The sequence below is a fragment of the Vidua chalybeata genome, chromosome 2 (genome assembly GCF_026979565.1).
Source record: "Vidua chalybeata isolate OUT-0048 chromosome 2, bVidCha1 merged haplotype, whole genome shotgun sequence".
Taxonomy (NCBI): Eukaryota; Metazoa; Chordata; class Aves; order Passeriformes; family Viduidae; genus Vidua; species Vidua chalybeata.
In genome coordinates, this window is record NC_071531.1 from 70,107,018 (window position 1) to 70,128,055 (window position 21,038).

The 21,038-nt window shown below is 46.8% G+C and overlaps 1 protein-coding gene across 1 annotated transcript in view; it reads right to left on the minus strand.

The window, feature by feature from the left end:
- Window positions 1-1,785: 1,785 nt before the first annotated feature.
- CASQ2 (calsequestrin 2) overlaps window positions 1,786-21,038 on the minus strand; it is a 36,522-nt gene continuing 17,269 nt past the window's right edge. The window contains exons 4-11 of the mRNA XM_053934282.1: window positions 19,262-19,373; window positions 17,785-17,858; window positions 17,196-17,326; window positions 12,568-12,613; window positions 9,799-9,853; window positions 9,058-9,158; window positions 8,605-8,679; window positions 1,786-4,875 (exon numbers count right to left, since the gene is read on the minus strand). Of these exons, the coding sequence (XP_053790257.1) occupies window positions 4,669-4,875; window positions 8,605-8,679; window positions 9,058-9,158; window positions 9,799-9,853; window positions 12,568-12,613; window positions 17,196-17,326; window positions 17,785-17,858; window positions 19,262-19,373 (801 nt within the window). The 3' untranslated portion in view covers window positions 1,786-4,668. The remainder of the gene's footprint in view (window positions 4,876-8,604; window positions 8,680-9,057; window positions 9,159-9,798; window positions 9,854-12,567; window positions 12,614-17,195; window positions 17,327-17,784; window positions 17,859-19,261; window positions 19,374-21,038) is intronic.

Here is a 21,038-nt window from a genome sequence, read left to right on the forward strand (position 1 = left end):
GTCATCCTACGGCTGTCCCCCAGGGGTACTGACCAACTAAGGGCTGCCTTGCTAGAGGTCAGTGGTACAAGGGAGTGGGGAGATGACAGGGGATGCTGCAGTGCAGTGGGTTGACCCAGAGTCTTGGGTCCCAGGTAGGACACGGTCCTGCTGGCACAGCTTCATTGCCGAGGTCAGTTATCTGTCCTGCTGTGCTCTGCTCTTTCCAATTTCTAGCAGCTGGTCTTGCACTGTGTGGCATGGATGTACCTGGGGTGTGAAAGCAGCCAGGAGGCAGTGAGCTTTGCCTCAGAGGGCTGGGGTGCTTCTTGCCTTTTTCCCATCCTTCTCTTCAGTCCCCCAAGTTCAGGCATCAGTGTGCAACTGGCTGCATGTGGGGCTTCCTCAAAGTCAAAGCTTTGCTGCAGTGGAGAGGAATCCAGATGCAATGTTAGCCTCTTTTCACAAGACTGTAAGTCAGTGGCAGCTGGGAAATTATATGTTCCTGTCTAATTAATTATTTTCCAGGGAATAAAAGGCAATGTTTTCTGTTTGGTCTCTGTAATGAATCCATCATTTCTTTAGGTATGACAGACATGGAGAAGCAGCCGGTGTCCTCGGCTCTGTGTTCATGTTGGTGTCTGGCTGAGCAGCTTCATTCTGGGATGGGAAGCAGCTGAGATCTCTGGTTTCACTATGGGGCCGTTCCTTTCCCAAGGGAGACAGGAGACTCATCACTCCTCAGAAACATCACAAAAACTGCTAACCCTGGAAAAATGGAGTAATCTGCGATTTCCAGAGTGCCTCCTTTGTCCTTTCCTCCTGCAGCTGTTTCCCAAATGGTTGACATAAACTCTGAGCACTTTTGGGTTCACAGAGCCTCTACATCAGCAACTGCTGCAAAGGCAGAAACTTTCTCCTCCATGCTACAGTATGCTGCTCCTGATGGGTTTCATTCTCCCTTGATTGTTGCCTATGAGCAGCACAGGCTGTGCTGTGGTACAGCACCCTAAACAAACCCCTCCAGCCCTGTGTCTGGGGACTGGGAGGAGGTGCTTCACAACTTGGTGTTCTTGCCACATATAACGTATTAGGAGGATCTTCACTGTCACTGGGGAGAGATAAGACCAGGTTTTGGAGTACTTTGGGTATTAACTTGACAGTGGTGGGCTAATGGTCAGACTCAATGATCTTAGGGGTCTTCTCCAACCAAAATGATTGAATGATTCTTTGAAGAAACTGATCAGCTTGAAGCACTCATGGTTGGATGAGGGCAAAATACAATTCCTATATTTATCTGTATAAAGACCTGTTTAATATGTCTAGTTAACATGCTGGAGCCAAAGAACTATTTGTGCAGAGAGATGTGCTTGTTAAGCACTCAGTGCTGCCCACGTACACAAACTTGTATTTTTTAAATAAAGGGATTTTTTGAAGGTTCCTCATCCAAATGTACTGCCTGTTTCTTCTCAGTGTATAGTGGGCAGAGTTAGGCTGGCTTTGCTCCTCAGGGCCACCAGTGCCTTTCAATTGCCAGATGTTCCTACTTGTGATAGAGAAGCCCAGGAGCACCTGGGCCTGGGGTCCTGTGTGTCATCCCCATACCGCTGTCTTAGCTGTCCCTGCAAGCAAAACACTCAAATTCAAGCTGCCCTCTCCTTCACAAGTGCCATTGTGTCCTTCAGCTGTTTGGTCATTAGGATCTTGGGGCAGACAAGGTGTTATAGTTAAATGGGAAAAGCTTTGCTGCCCGTCCATCCTCATTGCTGCAATCCTTCCTCGGCGGCAATGCTTTCCTAACTTTTTGTGTGATTGTCCTGAAAGCTGGTGATAAACAGTTCCTGTTTGTGGGCAAAGACAATGATGAGAACTTTAATGGCAGACTGAGAGAAGAGAGAAAGGGCAGCCCCATCCCTGGCACTATGAAGGAGTGGCAGCTGTAGGATTAGCTCTTTCCCTGCATAACTCAAGGGAAACACTTCATAAACCACTGGCACCACTCCCCAGTATGAGTTCAGCCTCTACACTTCTACATTATTTATTTCTTTTCCCCCTAGAGGTCTGTTGCACTGACGTGTTCAAGTGCCTGTGAAACACCTGTCCACTTTGAATCTGTCCCTAGTGCCGTCTGCAGGGTCTACCTATTCTGCCAGGGTAATCTGTGCCTCTCAGAGCATCTGGAGTGGGGCACTTCAGAACAGAGAGGCATCCACAGTGGGAGAGGAGCACACAGAAAGCACTCTGGCACTTGGCACGTCTGGAGATTGTGCCAGTTAGGAAAGGCAGTAGAGGAACCTTTTGTTATTCTTTGTGTTTGGAGTGACTGATGAGGAGGCACATGGGCAGTGCAGGCTGTTACCTCATGCAGGGTATGTGCGTGTTTTGTTCCTGGGAATAGCCCAAAGGTAAAGATAAGCTAGTTATTTTCTCAGGCCAGTAGCTGTCCCTTAATCACAGGCCAGGAGACTACCAGAGGGCTACTTCTGCCTCTTCTTGCTCCTTACCAATGTGGATGAATGAGACCTTGAGTCCTGCTTGCTCCCTCTCTGAGCTGGGATCCTCCAGCAAACCTTGAGGAAAAAGCAGAAGGAGAGTGCTGGGCACTCTGTCAACCAGCAGAGAGTAGGGTGTGAGTGGAAGAGAGGAGGACACCTCCATGCCGAGTGCATACTGAATTTCAAGACTTTTGAAAGTTTTTATCATCCCAGAGCAACCAGTTGATTGTTCTCCCTGAACAAACTTCGTTCATCTTCTAGGCAACCATAAGGAAGCATGGAAGAGCAAATGGTTGACCTGGGGACTTTGCTGCCTTGTCTATTCTTCTAACAATCTGTATCTGAAAAGCACATGCTGAGGGTTTGATGCTCAGCAAGGAATTAACTTGGCCTACAGTCATCTACCATGTTAGCACAGTATTCATTCAAGTGCATAGAGACAGAGAGAAATCCAGCTATGGTGTTGTTCATACTGGTATTTTCCAGCAAGGGGATATGGCACACATGGGAACATATCAATACTTCAGCTTTTTATACCAGTAGTTTCAAATTTCTATTTCAGCTAATGTAGAGAGAGGGAGTAAAAGAAACTGATCAACAGGCAGGAAAAAAAATCTATAAAATCTTGCTTTGCAGTTCATCTGATAAAGGAAATATATAGTGTGTAAACCTTGTTTGTCATCAGGCTGATTCACATTTGTGTAACTCTGATTCTTCTGTCCCTCACACTGTTATTTCCCCTCACATCATGTACCTCTGTCCTAAGCCAGTATAAGGATGGTCAGAACAATGTTTTTTGTTTGTAGCAAGAGAGGAGATGTGTACACTACCTATGCTAGCAACTCTGAACAACTGGAGAACATCTTTATAAATGTATTTATAAAGATAACACCATCTCTGAACTCTCCATTCATTGCACTATTGCCAAACATAAGAAGCTAAGACAATTGAAATCTGCCAGCATGAGAAAGCAGGGAGACCTAATGCTGCCACAGTGACCTACACATGGATGGTGCTGCACTCGCCAGGACCGTGGGACGGACCCTTGGCTTTGTGAGTGACCCCCTTGACTGGTACCCTGAACTCCTTCTCAGCCTGAGTCAAAAGAGGCTTCTCACATGGGATATCTGAGTCTCTAGGCAGGGAGTAACTGTGCAACTGAATACTCAAAAGCCAAACAGCTTGAATCCCTCTGCTGCTCACACCCCAATGCAACTCATCCACTATCTAATATGTTTAGATGGATCTGTTCCCTCCTGACATCTCGATCATGGAAAAGATGCTACATGGGCTTTGGGTGAAGAGTCAGCAAAAGCTGGAAGGTCATGGGGAATAGGAATGCTTCAGGGTGGGCCCCTGTGGATGTTTCCATTGGCTTGGCTCAGTGCCATGATCTTCAGTGGTTTGGACTCACACTGGGCTCCGAGCTGGACCAGCCTGTCCAGCAATTCAGGAACTCATGAGCTTTGTGTCTCATATCAGGGCCCCTGCACTGACTTCAGCTGTGGCCTGAGCTTTCAAGAAGCAAGAGGTTCAGACAGGGGACCTGGTGTTTGGTTTTGCATTGCACTGCCAGACAAGAATATCCTGTCATTATGTGGAATCACTGAAAACTTTAATAGCATCCCTAAAACCTCCCTCCCCTCCCAAAGCATTTTTCTGGCTCTTAGCATATTAGGGAGTAGCTACAGACTCCCACAGCACAACTTGCAGGATTGAGTGGTCTTGGCAGAGTAGTTGCAAAGGGCATTGTGTTTAATAAAAGTTAAGGTTTTCCCTATGTCTTGAAGTGAGATTTGGTCTTTGGATGTTAAGTGCTGGGCTGATGAACACAGAAAATACAAACTGGCTCCCTGCGTCCCTCTGGCAGCAAGCAGGCAGGCACTTTTCTCCTGCCCTGGGACACTCGGGGCAGATTCCCTGCAGATTCCTACTGTCCTTACTAGTGAGGCATGATTTGCAGCGGTGCTGGGTGCCTGCAGGTGCTGCCCTCCGCAGGGGCAGTCCCGGTGGCTCAGCACCGCTGGGAATCAGGCGAGGGGGTCCCGGCAAGGGCGAGGGCAGGGGGAGCGGAGCCGGGGAAAAAGAGGAGCAGCGGTGCTTGCTGATGCTCAAACATAGGTCTTCCAATGAGGGGACCTGCCGCAGGGCCAGGGCTCTCGGGCCCCACAAGTCAAACTGCACAAAGTCACAGTTAGTCGTCATCATCATCATCATCATCGTCGTCGTCATCATCATCGTCGTCATCATCATCGTCGTCATCATCATCATCGTCATCTTCATCGTCGTCATCATCTTCGGTATTTATCTTCCCAGAAAGCACGTCCTCTATCCAGTCCTCCAGCTCCTCGGCTGTGGGCAGGTCGTCATCATCTCTGATGTCCATCCAGACGCTGTCAGCCTGTGGGGACAGGTGATGAGGGGTTAGCTGCCCTCAGGGACACAGGGAAGAGGCGGGACACAGCTATTGGCAGGGTGAGGGCTGGAGCAGGCTGGGATGCAGGGCATTGGCTCCCTCTTTCTACAGCCTGTGGGCAGGATCAGCCAGAGCGTCTCTCTGCCCATGCATTGGGATCCCCACTTCTCCATGGAGTGCTGCTGTGTCTGACCAGGGGCTGTGGGGCTGGTCAGCAGGTTTATGGAAGTGGGTGGTGCTGTGTGCCCTGATGAGATGTGTGCCTGCTGCCAATACCTGTGAACAGGAGCCCATCCGATGCATTCCCCACCCTATATGGATGGCTCTGTAAACTCCAAGTCTACATAAAGAGGTATCAAAGAGACCTCTGCCAGCACGTGCTGCATCACCCCAGTTTGCAGGACATCACAGTGGTTCCCTCCTTCTGTCCAGAATCCTTCTACGACCTCCTCCTTGGAGCCTTCACAACCCCCTGTCAGCACTCTTTCTCCCCAGCCTCTTTTACAATCACCTTTGCCTCAGGACCTTGCTCTGGACTCCGTGTGTGATAATGGTTCCTGCTCTTGGAACACCCTTCCCTTAGATCATCTCAGCCATTCTCCCGTGCACACCATGGATCTCAGCTGAAGAGTGGTGAGAAACACCAATGCCCTGGACTGCAGGTGCCCATGCTCTTTCCCTCCAGCTGTCTGCATTACTTCCATAAACCAAAAGGGATGGGAGAATTCAGTAAGAATACAATGACGAATTTGTGACTGTTACCCAGGGACAGCAAGACTATTTGGTCTCTGACGTCTGGAAATGAAAGTTTTTCTCTCTGCTTTGCTATACTTTCCTCTGGTAAATGCCTGGGTAAGCCCCTTTCTGTTCACTGTCTCCCCTCCATAAAACAGAATCAGCCTCCTGTTTTGCAGAGGCGCTGTGAGGTTATCTCAGTCAGCATTTGATGTTGCAGAAGCAACTCCACATATCAGAAGACAACTAGCAGCTTTTGCAAATGCATCCAAGTTCTTTCCCTGTCTGTGGTATTTAATTCTCTTTGATTTATGGCTTGCTAAAAAGCCAGACCAATTTCTGCTCAGGGAAAGTTGTGTCTCCCATACAATATTTTCCTCCTAAATCACCAAAACTGCAATAAAAAAGAACCCTGGAGAGGCATGCAGTCCTTGCTTCACTCAAATGTTAATGTCCCTAACCTCAGGACTGTTAATGTGGAAAAAAGTGACACTTTTAAATAATAGGAAGAGGAGTGGCTCCATTTCACCTCAAGAAGGTGCTGTGCAAATAAAGCAGTGATATTTTGCAGGGCATCATGGCCCTAGTCCTGAGCCACGGTCACCACAATGTGATGAGCCAGCTGGGGCTGCTGGGAGCTCTGGTGTTTGCATTGGCAGGTTGTTACAGAAGTGATGGGGTCACGAGGGTTATGTCCACTGAAGCCAACAGCAGTGTTTTTTTTCACTCTGTTGTGTAAGTCCCACTTTGTACCTGTGTAACTTGGCTGAATGCAGTGATGTAACACTGAAATAACAAAATGAGCTCAATGTTTGTTTTAGATATCACCTGCCAACCATTTAAGAACTTTCTTAAATCTCTCTCAAGAAATAAAAAAAAGGGACTTAAGAGGAATGAAATAAAACCTGCAAATACTGTAATCAACAACCTGAAACATTTACTATATCAAGGCCAGATAATGCATGAGTTTTTACAGGTCTCTTGGTGACTGCTGAATAATCAGGCATATATGTTCTGACCTAATTCTGCTTTCTGTATTATTCTCATGCCACTGATAATCCTACTTACATGAACTTCTATTGATTGCTGTTTAATGTAGCTTTGACGTGACTTAAACATGACTAGTCACAGTAAATATAATAAAGGGAGATACTGAATTAAGTGATAGTGTTAAGGGCATAAGACTGGAAGACTTGGGCTCTCTTTCTGGCTTGTCCATTCATTTCTCTCATGGTCTTAGGTGACAGGTGCTATTTTGGCCCTTTTTCCTTTTGTCTCTCCCTTAACAATTCTGCTAAGAAGCATTAACTCACTGGCTCTTCACTCTCTAGGTGTCTGCCCCATGGTCTGGTGGAGTACTGCTCTATTACAGGCAAAAAGTTCACATGCAGCCAGGGCTGAAACTGCTCCCTGACTCCCAAGTCAGCCTCTCAATGGGATGAACTCAGTAGGATGAACAAGATTCAGGGGCTCTGCTTTCTTCACGACACCATTGCTTTGCCTTCCATGTCATGTCTCCCGTGTTACAGCCTTGCAGCATCTTGTAACAGGAGGCACAACCATCCAGTACACCCTTGTTGTCCCTCTTCTTCTGAGGCAATACAGGAGAGAGGATGTGGAGGTTGGAAGCAAGGTCAGTGTTGAGCCAAACCAGCACCCAGCCCTACACATCTGTCCCAGTTTTGAGTCCCTCTCTGCTTTCTTCTGATGAAACATCAAGTTCACTTAGGACTCAAATTTCAAACATGAAGTCAAGCACCAATTTACAAACACTTCTGTGGTGGAGAGATTTCTGCTTCCAGAGACACTTACATACTCACACAGGTTCATTTTAAAGAGACTAAAACAAACACCCAGCACTTAAACATTAAAAATAAAGTAAGGTAATAGTTGAGGCAGGAGCATGCTGCATTACGGGCTCTCTGATCATTTGGACCGTTATTGTCAGAAAGAGGAAAGAATGGTTTCTCTCTGTCAGGCTGTTTCATTGCACTCAGCAGCTCTCCTGAGATCTCTAATGGTGAGGGTCAGATGGGTCCCTCTCCCACCTGCCTTAAAAACTCACAGTGTATGGGCAACTTGAGATCAGTCCCGTGGCTTTCTGGCTTGAAGGCAACCACAGTGAAAACACTAGCTGTTGTCCCAATAGCACAGCTGTGGGTGCTGTTGCTCCCTCAGCTGTGCCAAAGTAGCACCTGCCCCTGCAGGTCTCCCTCTGCAGCTGCTGCCTGTGGGATGGTGTGGAAACCTTCACTGCCACCAGGTGTGAGGCAGGCAGGTCTCCTCTTCCCACCCAAATTCCACAAGCACTACCTGCACAGCAGTGGCTGAAGGGGAGGAGGGCCTGGATGAGCCCCAGTGTACTCTCCTTACGGCAGCAGGATCCCTTGATTACCAGTTTATGCTGTACTTCTGTTAAAGCTGTGTATTTATTTAGCTTTTTTCAAGCTGTGCAGTTTCTCCCTGTCATCTGCTGGGGACAATCTTTCCCTCCTACACTCAAGCTGTGCCCTTTTGCTTCTGTAGAAAATAACAACCTCATTTTACTCCTTTTCTCTTCCCCTAAGCATGGCTTTCTTTTCCCCCTACACACACTTTTTCTCCACAAAGCCACCCATGCTGTCGGAGCAGGGAATGGACAAAGGTGAGTGCTGTGAGTCAGGGTGGAAATGCAAGACCTTGAAATCAAAACTGGGCAAAGCCCTGAATCCCAGGCCACAGAGGCTGATACTGTCCCCAGCAGATGTGGTTTGTGTGTGATTTGGCAGCAGAAACACACTGAGACTAAAGCCCTCAAGCCTGACATCAGAGATGTTACAAACCCTGTGGCATGTGGGAAGGGTGAGGTCTTCATATTTTTTCCCTGTTCTACCTGCACTTAACAGCAGAAATCCCACTGATTCCAGTGTCCCTCAGGACCCAACCTTTCCAGCACCCTAATTTTGGGATCACTGGATTTTCTGGGCACGTGCTACTCACGTCCGTGACGTTCACCACCCCGATCTGTGGTCTGAACAGGTCGATCTTGAAGGTCTTCTCCCAGTAAGTGATGAGCTGCAGGAGTGAGACACAAGGCTTAGTCAGGGGTGTTTGCAAGGCCCTGTTGCATTAGTTCAGTCAGCTGGGCTGGGGAGTGAGGAATGTGCATCCATGTGTGCAAGGGAGAGAGGAGAGACAAGCTTGGGCTGCCACACATGGCAAAGGAAAGTGCTGAATACAGAGGTGTTCCCGAGACAATGCCTTCTTGGGAGGCAGACCCAAACAAGCAGCTTTCAGGGGATGCCTGTGGTCCTGTATCCCATCCTTCCCTATCCCAGATTCCCAGGGGCAATTCCTGCACTTGTGTGTGCACATGCACACCGCCACACACCCCCTCATGCCCATCCCATCCATGAGTTAAACCAAGAAAGGCAAAGAGCCTCTGCCACTCACCAAAGGAAAGTCGTCAGGGTCAATCCAGACAATGCTCAGGTCGGGATTATCGGTGTTGTCCCTGGCAACCTGCTTCAGGATTTCCAAGAACTCAAAACCATCTGAAATGATATATGAACCACTGCAACTCTCCTGCAAATGCACAGGCACTTTTTTTTTTTGCTTCTGGGGTTTCCAGCTTCCCTGGCTCCCCTATGCACACAGGAGTTGTTTATAGTTCTCATTAAAATGCTGTCTCCCAGCACTTTCTTTTGATAATAAGGCTTTTAATTTCAAGCATCCTCCTCGGGTATTGAAATTAGTTACACATGAATTAAGCCCCATAATCCTTCCGTGGAGTGGAACAATGTCACTATTTTCTTGTGGTGAGGAGGAACTGAGCCCCCAAGAGGCCAAAGCTTTCCAATTTGCTGATGTCTCTGAGAAGCACCGATGCCATGGCTTTTCAGGAGTTGGTGGCTTTGTGTTTCCCACATGCCTATCCCACACCCAGCCCACAGCACTCTCCCAGAGCTGCACAGGAAGATGGATGCAGAGTTAGAGAGCAAATTCTGGTACTGGGGCGGAGGGAATGATGTTTTTTTTCCCCAGGCAATCATCCATTTCTATCCAAAATTTGAGTCCTGGCTAGCACACCTGCTAGCATAAACACCAGGAGGTGTTTACAATGCAAACAAAGCATATGAAAATACACTTTCTTGAAGGATGGAGAGTCACACAAGGAAGAAAATGGACTCCTACCTGGGTCATCTTCTTCAGCAAAAGCTACGATGTGAATACCCTCCATGTCATCCTCCTGGAAACAACACAGCTATTACTGATGGGCCAGGAAGGGAGGACAGAGTCTGGGTGGTTGCTGGAGATAGGAGCAGTAGGATGCCTTCAAAAAGGACAATTACAAAGGGAGGCTTGCCTAGAGCCCCACTGAGAAACCAGAAATGGGAGCTGATGTCAGGCTGACTCATGAAGGTATTTAGTGCTGAAGGGGGTAGTTTGGGTAGTGTTGCTGAAACTCTTCAAATAAAAATTAGGTGGTCACCATTATGGCAATGGCAAGGGAGCTTCTGATGATGTGAGGCAAAAGCTTCTTTGCAGAAAAGGTCAAGGGCTCTCTAGGATGAGAATAGAGGTTCCCCCTTCATGCCTGAGGCCACCTACCCTCATTAATTTTCAGCTCCCAGGGGATGGTTTGCAAGGAAACAAATATCTGCCACCATGTTCAACTCCAAAACATGCTCCTTTGGGGCCAGCAAAGGAGGTTTTCTCACAATATGAGAGGCAAGGTGGTTCATTTGGGCTCCTATTTGAAGGTGAAGGGTCTCTGCTTTAGGTGAGGGTCTCTGTGAGCAGTGAGGAAAATTGAGTGGGGGGCTCATTTCAGGGCTCCAGTGAGTGGAGGACAGAAATTACAGTCTCGTGGATTACTTTTCTCCATGAAACATGTGAGTAATGGTATTGGCAAAGGCCAATGGATCTGCTGGCCAGTTCATTATCTGCCCGCAATGAATGTCATCTCTGAATTATCCCATGGATCAGTTTCGCCTTCCTCACCCGCTGTCAGTCCCAGATTCTATTTCAATTGGTTTTAATGCAAGAAAAAATTCCCATCTAAATGCTAATTTCTTTTCCCTTCCGAGACCAGAGGTGACAAAGCCACTATCAAATAGTGAAAGGAAAAAGGCCCTGAAAGATTAAGTGGAAAACATTATCTTTAAAAACAATAGCGGATGCTCAGCCTTTGTGGACGTCTTCAGGGAATATGTTTTCACCGGGACATTTCAGGCAGATTTAGTGGGATTCAGACCACTTACAGCTGGCAAAATTTACACTGTTGCTTTTTCTTCATATTCACCAGCAGCATTGTCAGACAGCAAAATAAAAAGTATATAACTATATGCCATATATAATTACATGTATCTACTGATATAATGCAGCTCTATTCTGGCCTACAAGGCAGCAAACAAAACTGGACTAACTCCCGTGAAGGCAGTGAAGAACTGGCAGTGAGATCAGAATCCAGCCCCCTGTCTTCTGTAGTTATGAGCCCACTGCTTGTAGCAGAGGCAAGCTCTGTATTCCCAGGTTGCTGGTTGAGCAAGCATCCCACCACTGGGAATTCACACTTTTCATGAGGCTATTTTAGAGTGTGGTCAGTATGAAAGTGAAACCACTGCACGTGTAATTTGGGTCTCACTGAAGCACCATTAAAAACCTTGGAGGGGCTCTGGTGGATCTTGGAAGCTGTTTTCTATACAGAATTTGTATTTCAAAACAAAATGGAAAGCTATTGTGCCTAAGTGACTCATAACTCCTGGTTCAGTTCTATTACCTCTTGCCTTGCTGTATTAAAAGACTCCCAAGGTTTTTGCAACTTTGGAGTCCCGTGGCATTTCATGTTACACAGCCAAGAAGGGGACATCTAAATGCTGTTATAAATGTGTCAAGTCTTTTGGAAGAATGACTGCATCTTCCTTAGTGTCTGTAAAGCACCTGTTCAGCTTTGTTTTTCAGCATTCCTCTGGCACTTGAGAGCCCCTGACTAGCTTTCAACACCATACTCACTCACAGCAAAGGGATAATTTGTTATACACAATTTTTCTTTCATTTTCACCCTTCTCTTCCCCACCCGTGAAGACCCCGAGAGTCCTCTGTGCGTGATATCCTGGTTAGTTCTTCACAGTTGCTGATTTGCATCTTGTTTGTACTGTGAGAAGTGCAGTCAATGCACGATCTGCTTTGAAATCTGTATAATTAACTGTACTGCCTGCCTTCACTTCCATTTTGAATTGTACAACTGCTCTGGGACTTTTACAAGGACATGTAGTGACAGGATGGGGGTGGATTTAAACTGAAAGAGGGTAGATTGAGACTGGATGCTAGGAAGCAATTCCTTACTGTGAGGGTAGTGAGGCACTAGAACAGGTTGTCCAGAGAAGTGTTGGATGCTCCAGTCCCTGAAAGTATGCAGGATCAGGCTGGATGGGGCTTTGAGCAATCTGGTCTAGTGGAAGGTGTCCCTGCCACAGCAGGGGATTGGAACCAGAGATCTTTAAGGTCCCTTTGAATCCAAACCAGTCTGTGAGTTTCTGTGAGTTTCCATGAGATATCTGCACAATCTCCATAGTTCACCCAGTGAGCAGGCCACAGAAATCACCCCACCAGCAGCTCTGGTGTCCTCAGCACCTAGCTGAGATGGAGCATCCTTGGTCAGGATCACTATACTGGCCCCACACCTGCCTGGCACATTGCTTAGCTTTCCCTCTTCCTTCTGTGGAGCAAGCAGGAGCCAGCCCAGCTCTCCAGCACTGCTGCCCAAAGCCTTTGAGCACCCTGTTTGAACTGAGGCACTAGGCAGCACAGACAAGGCTTTCCCTTTTCCCCAGAAGAGAGAGAGTAGCTTTGCAAGGAAGGAAAGGTAATTTTTTTGCCCAGGCAGACTAGAGCTCTTGAGCAGCAATTTCTTGTTGGAAGCTGGCAGGGGACATGATGGTTCCCACCACATGTGCTTACCCATGTCTCAAACATGTCCTCTGGGCGCAGCTTCCTCAAGGTGGCCCTGAAAGAAGACAGAAATGTTCTTTGAGGACATATCCAGCACTGCCACACGTGACACTGTCAGCATCACGGGAAAAGTCACCATGGCACGTTTGGCTGGTGGCTGGAGCCAGCCACCACATTTTGAATGCAAAAATGGGGGCACTGTAGGTCAATTTATGCTTTTATTTTTGGTGATAAAACCCTGCCCATGGCCCCACTGGGGTCACTGCAGCCACTATTTCTGCTTGGGAAGATGAGACACCTCTCTGTGCTGGGATGTGCTGATAAATTAGTCCCATACATGGCAGATTATTCTGTGCTGCCACAGCTCTCTCCACAGAGAGGAGCAGGCACAACTTTCCCAGGCATTGTCCTAGGGAAGGCTGTGAGAAGATCAGAGAAAAGAATGAGAAACAATCCTTATCTTCACTTGATGCACCTGTTATTGTGCACATGTGGAATGTATTATGGAGATTTGTTTACTAAAGGGTGATTTCTTAATTGGCCACTGGTGATGGTGTTTGGATTTCAAGGACCAATCTGGTCTGTCTGTATCCGACTGTCTGGAAGGATGATGAGTTTCTTAATAAATGAATAGAATAGAATAGAATAGAATAGAATAGAATAGAATAGAATAGAATAGAATAGAATAGAATAGAGCAGAGCGGAGCGGAGCGATTGATCACCCTTCTGGAATCATGGAGTCAATACTAATTATTACCCAGCTGGAGGCCTGCGATGACAATTCTGTCTGTGCTGAGAACATGAGATCACATTCACTTTTTTTTTTTGGAGTCTCTGGGACATTCATAATGGGTTCTGTCCCCCCTTTCTCCTGGTTTCACCCCAGCATAATTTCAGAACAGAAATATTTCCCACCTCTGCTGAAGCAAAGAAGACAGAATTAACTCTGGGAAGAAAATATGGATCCTAACAACCACTGACAAGAAAATTTAAACCCTAATTGTGGTCAAAGCAATATTTTTGAGAAGTAGTTCATAAGGGAAAAAAATATTCATTTTCAGACACATCTGTAGCAGGAAGCCTGGCAGGCTGAGAGTTGACTGTGGTGTTAGAGGGGCACCCAAGGAATACAAAGCCATAGAAGACAAACACAAATCATCCTTTGCACATCTGCTTGCTCTGGTATCAGCTGTTTGGAGAGGATCCCCCAGCAGAGCCAGGTCTCCCTGGCTCACCTGCCCCAGGACCTGCTGCAAAGAGAAGTGTCAGCCTGTGAGGTTTTAGAACAGATTGGTAGGAGTGGTAGCACATTGGCAGAAACAGGTGGAATAAGTGAGATGTGTAACTTGTCACTTCAGTTTGCCTCACAAACAGAGCAATGGAAACAAGGGAACATTTTTAGAGGTTCCTAAAGCACCTGAGGAACCACAGAATGGGGTTCTAGTTAGATCAGAGGAGGAGAATCTCCTGTGGATTAATAACATTGAAAGGTGGAAATGAATGGTCAGTTTTCATGACAGAGGGAATTTACCAATTAAGATTCATAGCATAGTCTTTGGCATGATAATATGCATAACATATCCTCACATAATCTGAAAAAGATGGGAAATAGGAATATGGCAGCATTTGCCTATCATATCCAATTCTTTGGCAACCAACAAAGGCGTGACTATGAGTTGATACAGAAGATCTCCTGAGACTTGAGTGTCTGCATGATAGACAGACATATAGCAAGTAAAACACTTGCAGAAAACCAAGCCTGATTGTACAGGTGCAGCAATTGGTTCTAAATTAGTTGTAATTAATTTTTGCCTCTCAGGAAAGGGGCCCAGGTGTCACAAATTGAGAAAGAATCAGCTCCAAAGGAAAAAGGCCAAAAGAAGGTTGCAAACAGTTGGGAAATGGCCAAGGAGTAAAACAGACTATTATGGCAGTGGACAGCTACACTGTGAGCCTCCACAGTGATGTTATGTGCAGTTCTGGTCATCCCAGAAATGACATGAACAACTGAAAAAGGCACTTGGAAGTGTGGGAGTGGTGAGTGAAGGTATGGAAGGACCTCTATTTGATGAAGATTAAATAGATAAGAATTCCTTATCTTGTGACAGAGATGACTGAAGAGGGTTTTGCAGGTATTCTAAAAAATGGGAACAGCAAAGAAAACATGAATAGCTTAGAACATGGCCAAGGCTCTAATAATGTCAAGGTTGCAGATTTGATCCCTGCACAGGCCATTCACTTAAGAGCTGGACTTGATGATCCTTGTGGGTCCCTTCCAACTCAGAATATTCTGTGATTCTCTCCCTACCTTAAGTATTAATCATTGTTCCTCTTAAGAAAGAGTCAGTAGGTACCCAAAGAAATTATTAGGTAGCAGGTATAAACAAAAAAATAGGAATGGTCTTTTGATACAATGTATATTTGAGCTGCTGAACTTATTACAATTTGGTACATTCAGCATTAAAACAGAAATATGGTAAAAACAGCTATAGAAATTGAAGAAATAGCCACTAAACACAAGATCAGGGATACAGTTTTTGAACTAGCAAGTTCTTTCATTGTTGATGATCCAAAACTAGAGATTAAATCAGGTAAATGCGTATTATGTATTTAGGCATACTTGTACTTGGCTTTTAAGACACTTTCCCTTAGCTGTTCCGGGTGGGAAGCTCTTGGAAAAAGGAAACTCAGTGGGAAGGATCTGGCCACACCCACGTGTACTGTGTTGACTCTGGATACTTCCCTGCATTGGAGGAGTGAATCAACTGGGGTTTGGGTGAGTAAGAAAGCAGAATTTGGCCCCCATGTGGCTACACCACAACTGCAGAGAAGTGGGGGTCCAACCCCAGCATTTTGCATGTGAAAGAGGCATCAACCCCGAGGACTGCACCATGTAATTTGTATTTGTGCAACTGAGAGTGAAATCTTGGCTGAGACCTTGGAGTGGCAGTGACCACCATGCTCAGATGGACACCCATCTGTGCAGCCTTGGATGGGTCACCCCATGGTGCTGAGCACCAGCTTCCTGACCTCCTTGTGTGGAGAGGATGGACTTTCCCACCACAGCCTGCAGCTGCCCAGCTGAGCTGTCTATGGGGAACCAGCACATGGCACCTGCTGAGGTTGCTCCATTTTAATCTACAGCTCGTCTCCGCGTCTGACTAATTCCAGCCTGTGGCTTTAGGTCCTTTACTGGTGGCAAGGCAGGATGAAGCACTTCTGCTCTGAGAAGCTAAGCATGAACTACTGGGAACATATTGCTGTCACTCCAGGCTTCTTCCCCTGCCATAGCAGCACCTTGGCAGGTTTGGGATTTCAGACATATTGTTTTATGGACTCCTTTTAATTATTTTCTGAGCTTTGGCACTTGCAAAATACATGCCCACCCCCTTGCTTCTACCAAGCACCACAAAACATTCTGAAATATCTAAGACTTGGGGAAATTCCACTGCAAGTTTGTGCTGGTGAAGGGTTTGCCTTATTAAGATAGAAATTAGATGGCTGTGTTTAATCAGCCTTCTGATGCTGCTGCTGCTTGACAGGAAGAGCTTGGGGAAAAGAAAATGGGAAGGACTAAGGCCAAGAAGCCTAGAAAGTCAGCAAAGTGAATTGTGGGTACATGGAAGATAGAGGAGCCCTTCATATTTCAGAAAAAGCAGAGAACTGTTTCTGGTGAGTCTCAGATTCTGGAGATGATCTCCTGTCTGTGTCAACATAGACCTCCAGCTGAGCCTGATTTGACATCCCCCCCTCTGTATAGATGGCCCTGCTTTCCTCAAACTCATCTGGCCCCTTGATTGTCTGCTGAGAAGTGCAGTTGTAGGAGTAGCAGGTGGCCTGTGTCACTCTCCTGAGAGGTGTTTCTAAGGGTATAAAAATACAGCACCTCCGGGTAGTTGTGCCCCTATACTTAACCCTGTGCTTTTACACAAGATCAGCCTCTCCAGTGACTTCCAGACTATTTTTGTAGCTGAGTCCCTAAGCAACTGTGCAATAAACCTGACTGCAAAAAGCACGAGCATCCACAGCTCCTGCTGAGTTGATCAAGCACTGTAGGTGCTCAGCATCATTCCCACATGAGCCATAACAGCTGTGGCTTCTTCTCTGTGCCTACAGTCAGCAGGAGCCTCTTAGTCCACTGTGGTTCCTCTGAGCTTGGTCTGAGCTCAGAGACTACCTCCAGACATACCTGACATCAGGAGAGGAATACACCCATTAGTAAATCTGCTTTCAGGAAGAAGGAGATTGGACAGGATTTAGATTTGGCTTGAAAGGCCTTGGAGAGGGTCATCTTCTGTACAGACCTAAATTAAAAGCATGGGCAATTAGGGCAAGGATTTCACTCTCCACTGCCTTCCAGCCTCACTGCTTTTTGAGTGAGGACTAACCAGGGAGGAAGAAGAGCAGGAGAAGGGAAGCTGTGTTACACTAGCTCTCTTGTGGTGAACTATGACTGCTGCACAGATACTTGCACCTCTGGGAGTAGGAAAAAACCAGCAATTTCACAATTTCAAACCTGGATCAGAAAATCATCAAAAGTGGTCATCATCCTAATGTTTTTTGAGAGCAATGCCCTAGAGAGGCAAGGTCACAATTGTGGGAAATTGATGTGCAGGAGCATCCTGTGTGCTACATACCTTCTGTGCTCTCTCACAAAATCAACCAGCTCTTCTTCTGAGTAAGGCTTATCAGGGATGTGAACAGGCTCATCCATAAAGGGTTCATAGAAGTCCACCTCGTTCATCTTTAGGCCTAGCTTCTTGGCAACCTGTTGCAGTGCAGAAGTCACAGGTGAGAGAGCCTGATGTGCCTCTTTGCCTACCCAGAGTCTTTGTTGCTGGCAGAGCTGAGATCAAGGTGTTTCTCTCAGAGCATGCATTCCTAGGGATGGCCCACAAAATAGAATGGATCTCTCCTTGTTTAAAAACCCACTGATGCCCCCTACACTACTGGTGTCAAGCAGTGGGGCAGAGCAAAGCCACAGCCCAGGGCCTGCTGACCTAGAGGGGCTGGGTTCCAAACCCACATCAGGACCTGCCTCCATGCTGCAGAAATTGCCTTTTGTCTTGAAACAGGGCCAAAATATCAATGCAGACACCAACATCACAAAATCCAGGAACACTGAAAATGAGAAGCTGAAAGGACAATAGATCTGGGAACATCCTGAGCTCTCAGCAAACAGGTGGTGGCATATGTGAGCTACCATGAAGATATGTGGATGCTTACCCCTTTGTCAAAGGTGGCAAAGAACTTGACGTAGGGCTGAAAATGTTCAGCAGCTTCTTCAAATGCCTTGAAATCTGGAAGGAGAAAAGAGGAACGAAGAAGATATTTCAAGGACAGCTGGCCACACTCTGATCAGCTCAGAAGGTATTGGGGGAAGAACAAATACAAATTACTGCAAACTCCATCAGATGATTGTCCAATGTTTCTTCCACCCTTCTGGGGTTTACAAAGAAGGATGATTTCATGTGCAGCAACCAAATGTGCTGTGCAGTCCCACAGTGTTCAGGAAAGCTGCAGAACCCAGCATGCCACACTTAACTGGGGCTGAAATCAGCAGATCTGTGAAGCAGGTCCAGGGGTAGTTCAGCCTGGGAAATACATGGAGTTGCTCCAGCATTAGGGATCACTGCCATTCCCTAAACAGTCACCAAGGGTGATCAAACAGGCTTCTCCTGCTGCAGGAAGATGGGGCAGGAACCAGGTAAGTTTTTACTGTAACTGCTACCAGGTCCTCCTGAGCCTCAGGGCTCAGGAAAGATGCTCTCAGTCTGGCACGGGATTTTACAACGGGCATTTCCCACCTTTCTTCCAAGTAGTTATTACTGAACAGTGTTAGGGTCACAGTCCTGCCCAAGCTGCCCTGCAGCCCAATTTGAGAAAGATGAAGGGAGAGGTGGGTGGGCTGTTGCATTGCAGACCTGGTGATATGTGGCTTGTTTACCTAGGAACACCTGTCCTTCTGCTAAAGGCAGGACATGCCAGCCTGGGGTGCACACTGCCAGCACAGCCCAGATAGCAGGGAGAGCACTCGGGGCTGGCAGATGAGACTGCAGGGCTTGACAGGGAGTTTCTCACATGAGGATTTTTCTAGGCTTGTGAAAATTGGGTTTGCTCAGAATGGTCTCTGAATTGCACATCCCTCAGGGCATGGGACCAGCTTCTTCCCACTCTTGGGGCTCAGCAAGGAGGAACAGGTCAGTGCCTCTGCCAGGCTGCCCCCAAGGGCCCTGCTTACTGCTGCTGTATGTTTGCCACAGTAGTATTTAATGTATGTCCCCCTTTTCCTTCCGTCCTTCCTTCTTTGATCCTTTGGGCTGACTGCTCACAAGAAGGGGCACTTTGCTCCCTTAAGTTGCTTCTCTCAGTGTAACTGAGTGTAACTGAGTATAACTGAGCTGCTCTCTCAGCTGGTTTTTGGGTGAAGTAAACTCACTTTACTGCAGAAGCCCCTGGATTATGGCCCTCCTCTCTTGCCAGCAGATACCTTGCAGAAGGGTCACCGATGTTGGTGTAGGACTGGGCTCATGCATTAGACCAGCAGAAACTTGCCTGCAAATGCACTCATCCTCCAGCAATTTTCACTGTCACAGGCTGCCACATACCACACTACCCTTCATGTTCATGCAGAACAACCAGTGCCCATCCCCTAGAGCTCCCAGGCAGGCTCCAAGGCCCATGAGGAACACATTTATCTTACGTTCTGAGTCTTCTCCCTTGAAGTAGCCGATGAGTTTGATTTCGTCATCGATCTGGTCAAAGGCCTGAAGCTCCAGCTTGCTGTTTATGACCTCCACGGGGTCTTCTAGCAACTGCCATGACAAATGCATGTGGTAACGCAGTGATTTGCAGCACCAACCTATGCCTGGCAGGGTGTGTCACAAGCAGCCTAAGCAGGGAGAAAGAGGTCACCCGATTTCTCTGCTGTTGGAAACCCTGCTTAGTGCTCTCTGCCTTAATGTAAGGAGCTGAGAGAAGCGGGTCACCTTCAAAGGGAGATGTTAGTAGGTTCACTGCAGAGGTGGAAGCATCGAGAGGGAGGCTGATAGAGAACTGGGTGACCCAAATTAATGCTGAGGGACCTACTTTGATGAGGGATAAGGAGTAGCAGTTGCAGCTGGCTTTAAGGAGGCCAAGTCGAAAGGAGCTGGTATGATCATTGTGAACATTTATGAATGATACCTGTGTATCTAAATCTATTTTTTTTTTTTCAAGTGTCATTTGTTGGAAGAGGTCATTGCATAGATCTTGCTTTTGAAAAACATTAAAACCAGCATGCTAGAGGGTAGCCACACAGTGGTTTGGAGCAGTAGAAAGTCTGGATGTGAATTTTCCTGGCTGGTCCTCCTCCTGTGCAAAATAGTTTAAACCTATTCTTAGGTCCTACACACATCACAATCTTAATGAGGAAGTTGCAAGACCTGTCTGGCACTTTAGACTGTCATTGATTCAAACTTTGTTTCTCTTTTCTTAACTAGTCACTGCTGGTGAAAAGGTTCAGTCTGATTATTTTGCCCAGCAATAGTGGTATAAATCAAGTGTGTTTTCACTAGAAGAAAAAAAAAGCAGGCAAGCCACTGCCTACAGAGGAGTAGAGAACCTTGGGGTTTCTTTTACTTTTCAGATGAGGTTGCCAAGGCACCACAGAGGTGTCTGGTTTTATTTTCTTGCTTTGCCAGGTATTTTCTTTTCTGAGTGGAAAACACAAAACCGGAAATCCTTGCTCTCTTTCTTTTTTCACAGAACATGATTTTTCAGTGACACACTGCATGGCATAGCAAGCAAAACCTCATTTAGTACCTTACAGCATCCTTGAGAGTGATGCTCTGGCGTGAGGATGTGCCTTTGCTGTGCTTGCAGCAGCATGTGCAATTTCCTGCTGCCATAGTGGCCTGAGCCATGGGAACCTGGGATCCCACTGCTGCAGGGTCATGGCAAAGCTCTGTCCTGTCTGTGGCCCTTATAGGTAGGGCCCATAAGTCCCTGAAGCCACTTGCATGTGTTTTGGTCACAATACCTGGTGCACACAGCCACAGACATTGTCATGGGAGAGCTGAGGTCCTAGGGATCTGTTTTAATTCCCCGGCCATACCTCTCCTCAGCAGCAGTCCTGAACCACAGGTGACCATGTAAGCAACCTGTCACCCTGGGAAACAAACCCTGTCAGCTCTGCTGATCACCTTACCTCCCTTATCTACATTACTGCATGGCCACTTACAAAGAAAGCCTCACTTAAAAGGAAAGCCAAGCTACTGCAAAATGTTTTCATTTATAAAGCAAAGACCATGGGTTTTGTTGCCTCTCCTAGGAATAAAACGTAAATAAAGAGAAGTGCAACATGTAGATGTGGGATTCAGCATCAGTTTTGCTTTTAGGCACAAAGGTGAGTACATCATTGTGCCCATGCACAAAATGACCCAGGACCATTTGGTTCTAGGACCCTGATCTCCTCTCACTCATGGCAGTGCAATTTGGCA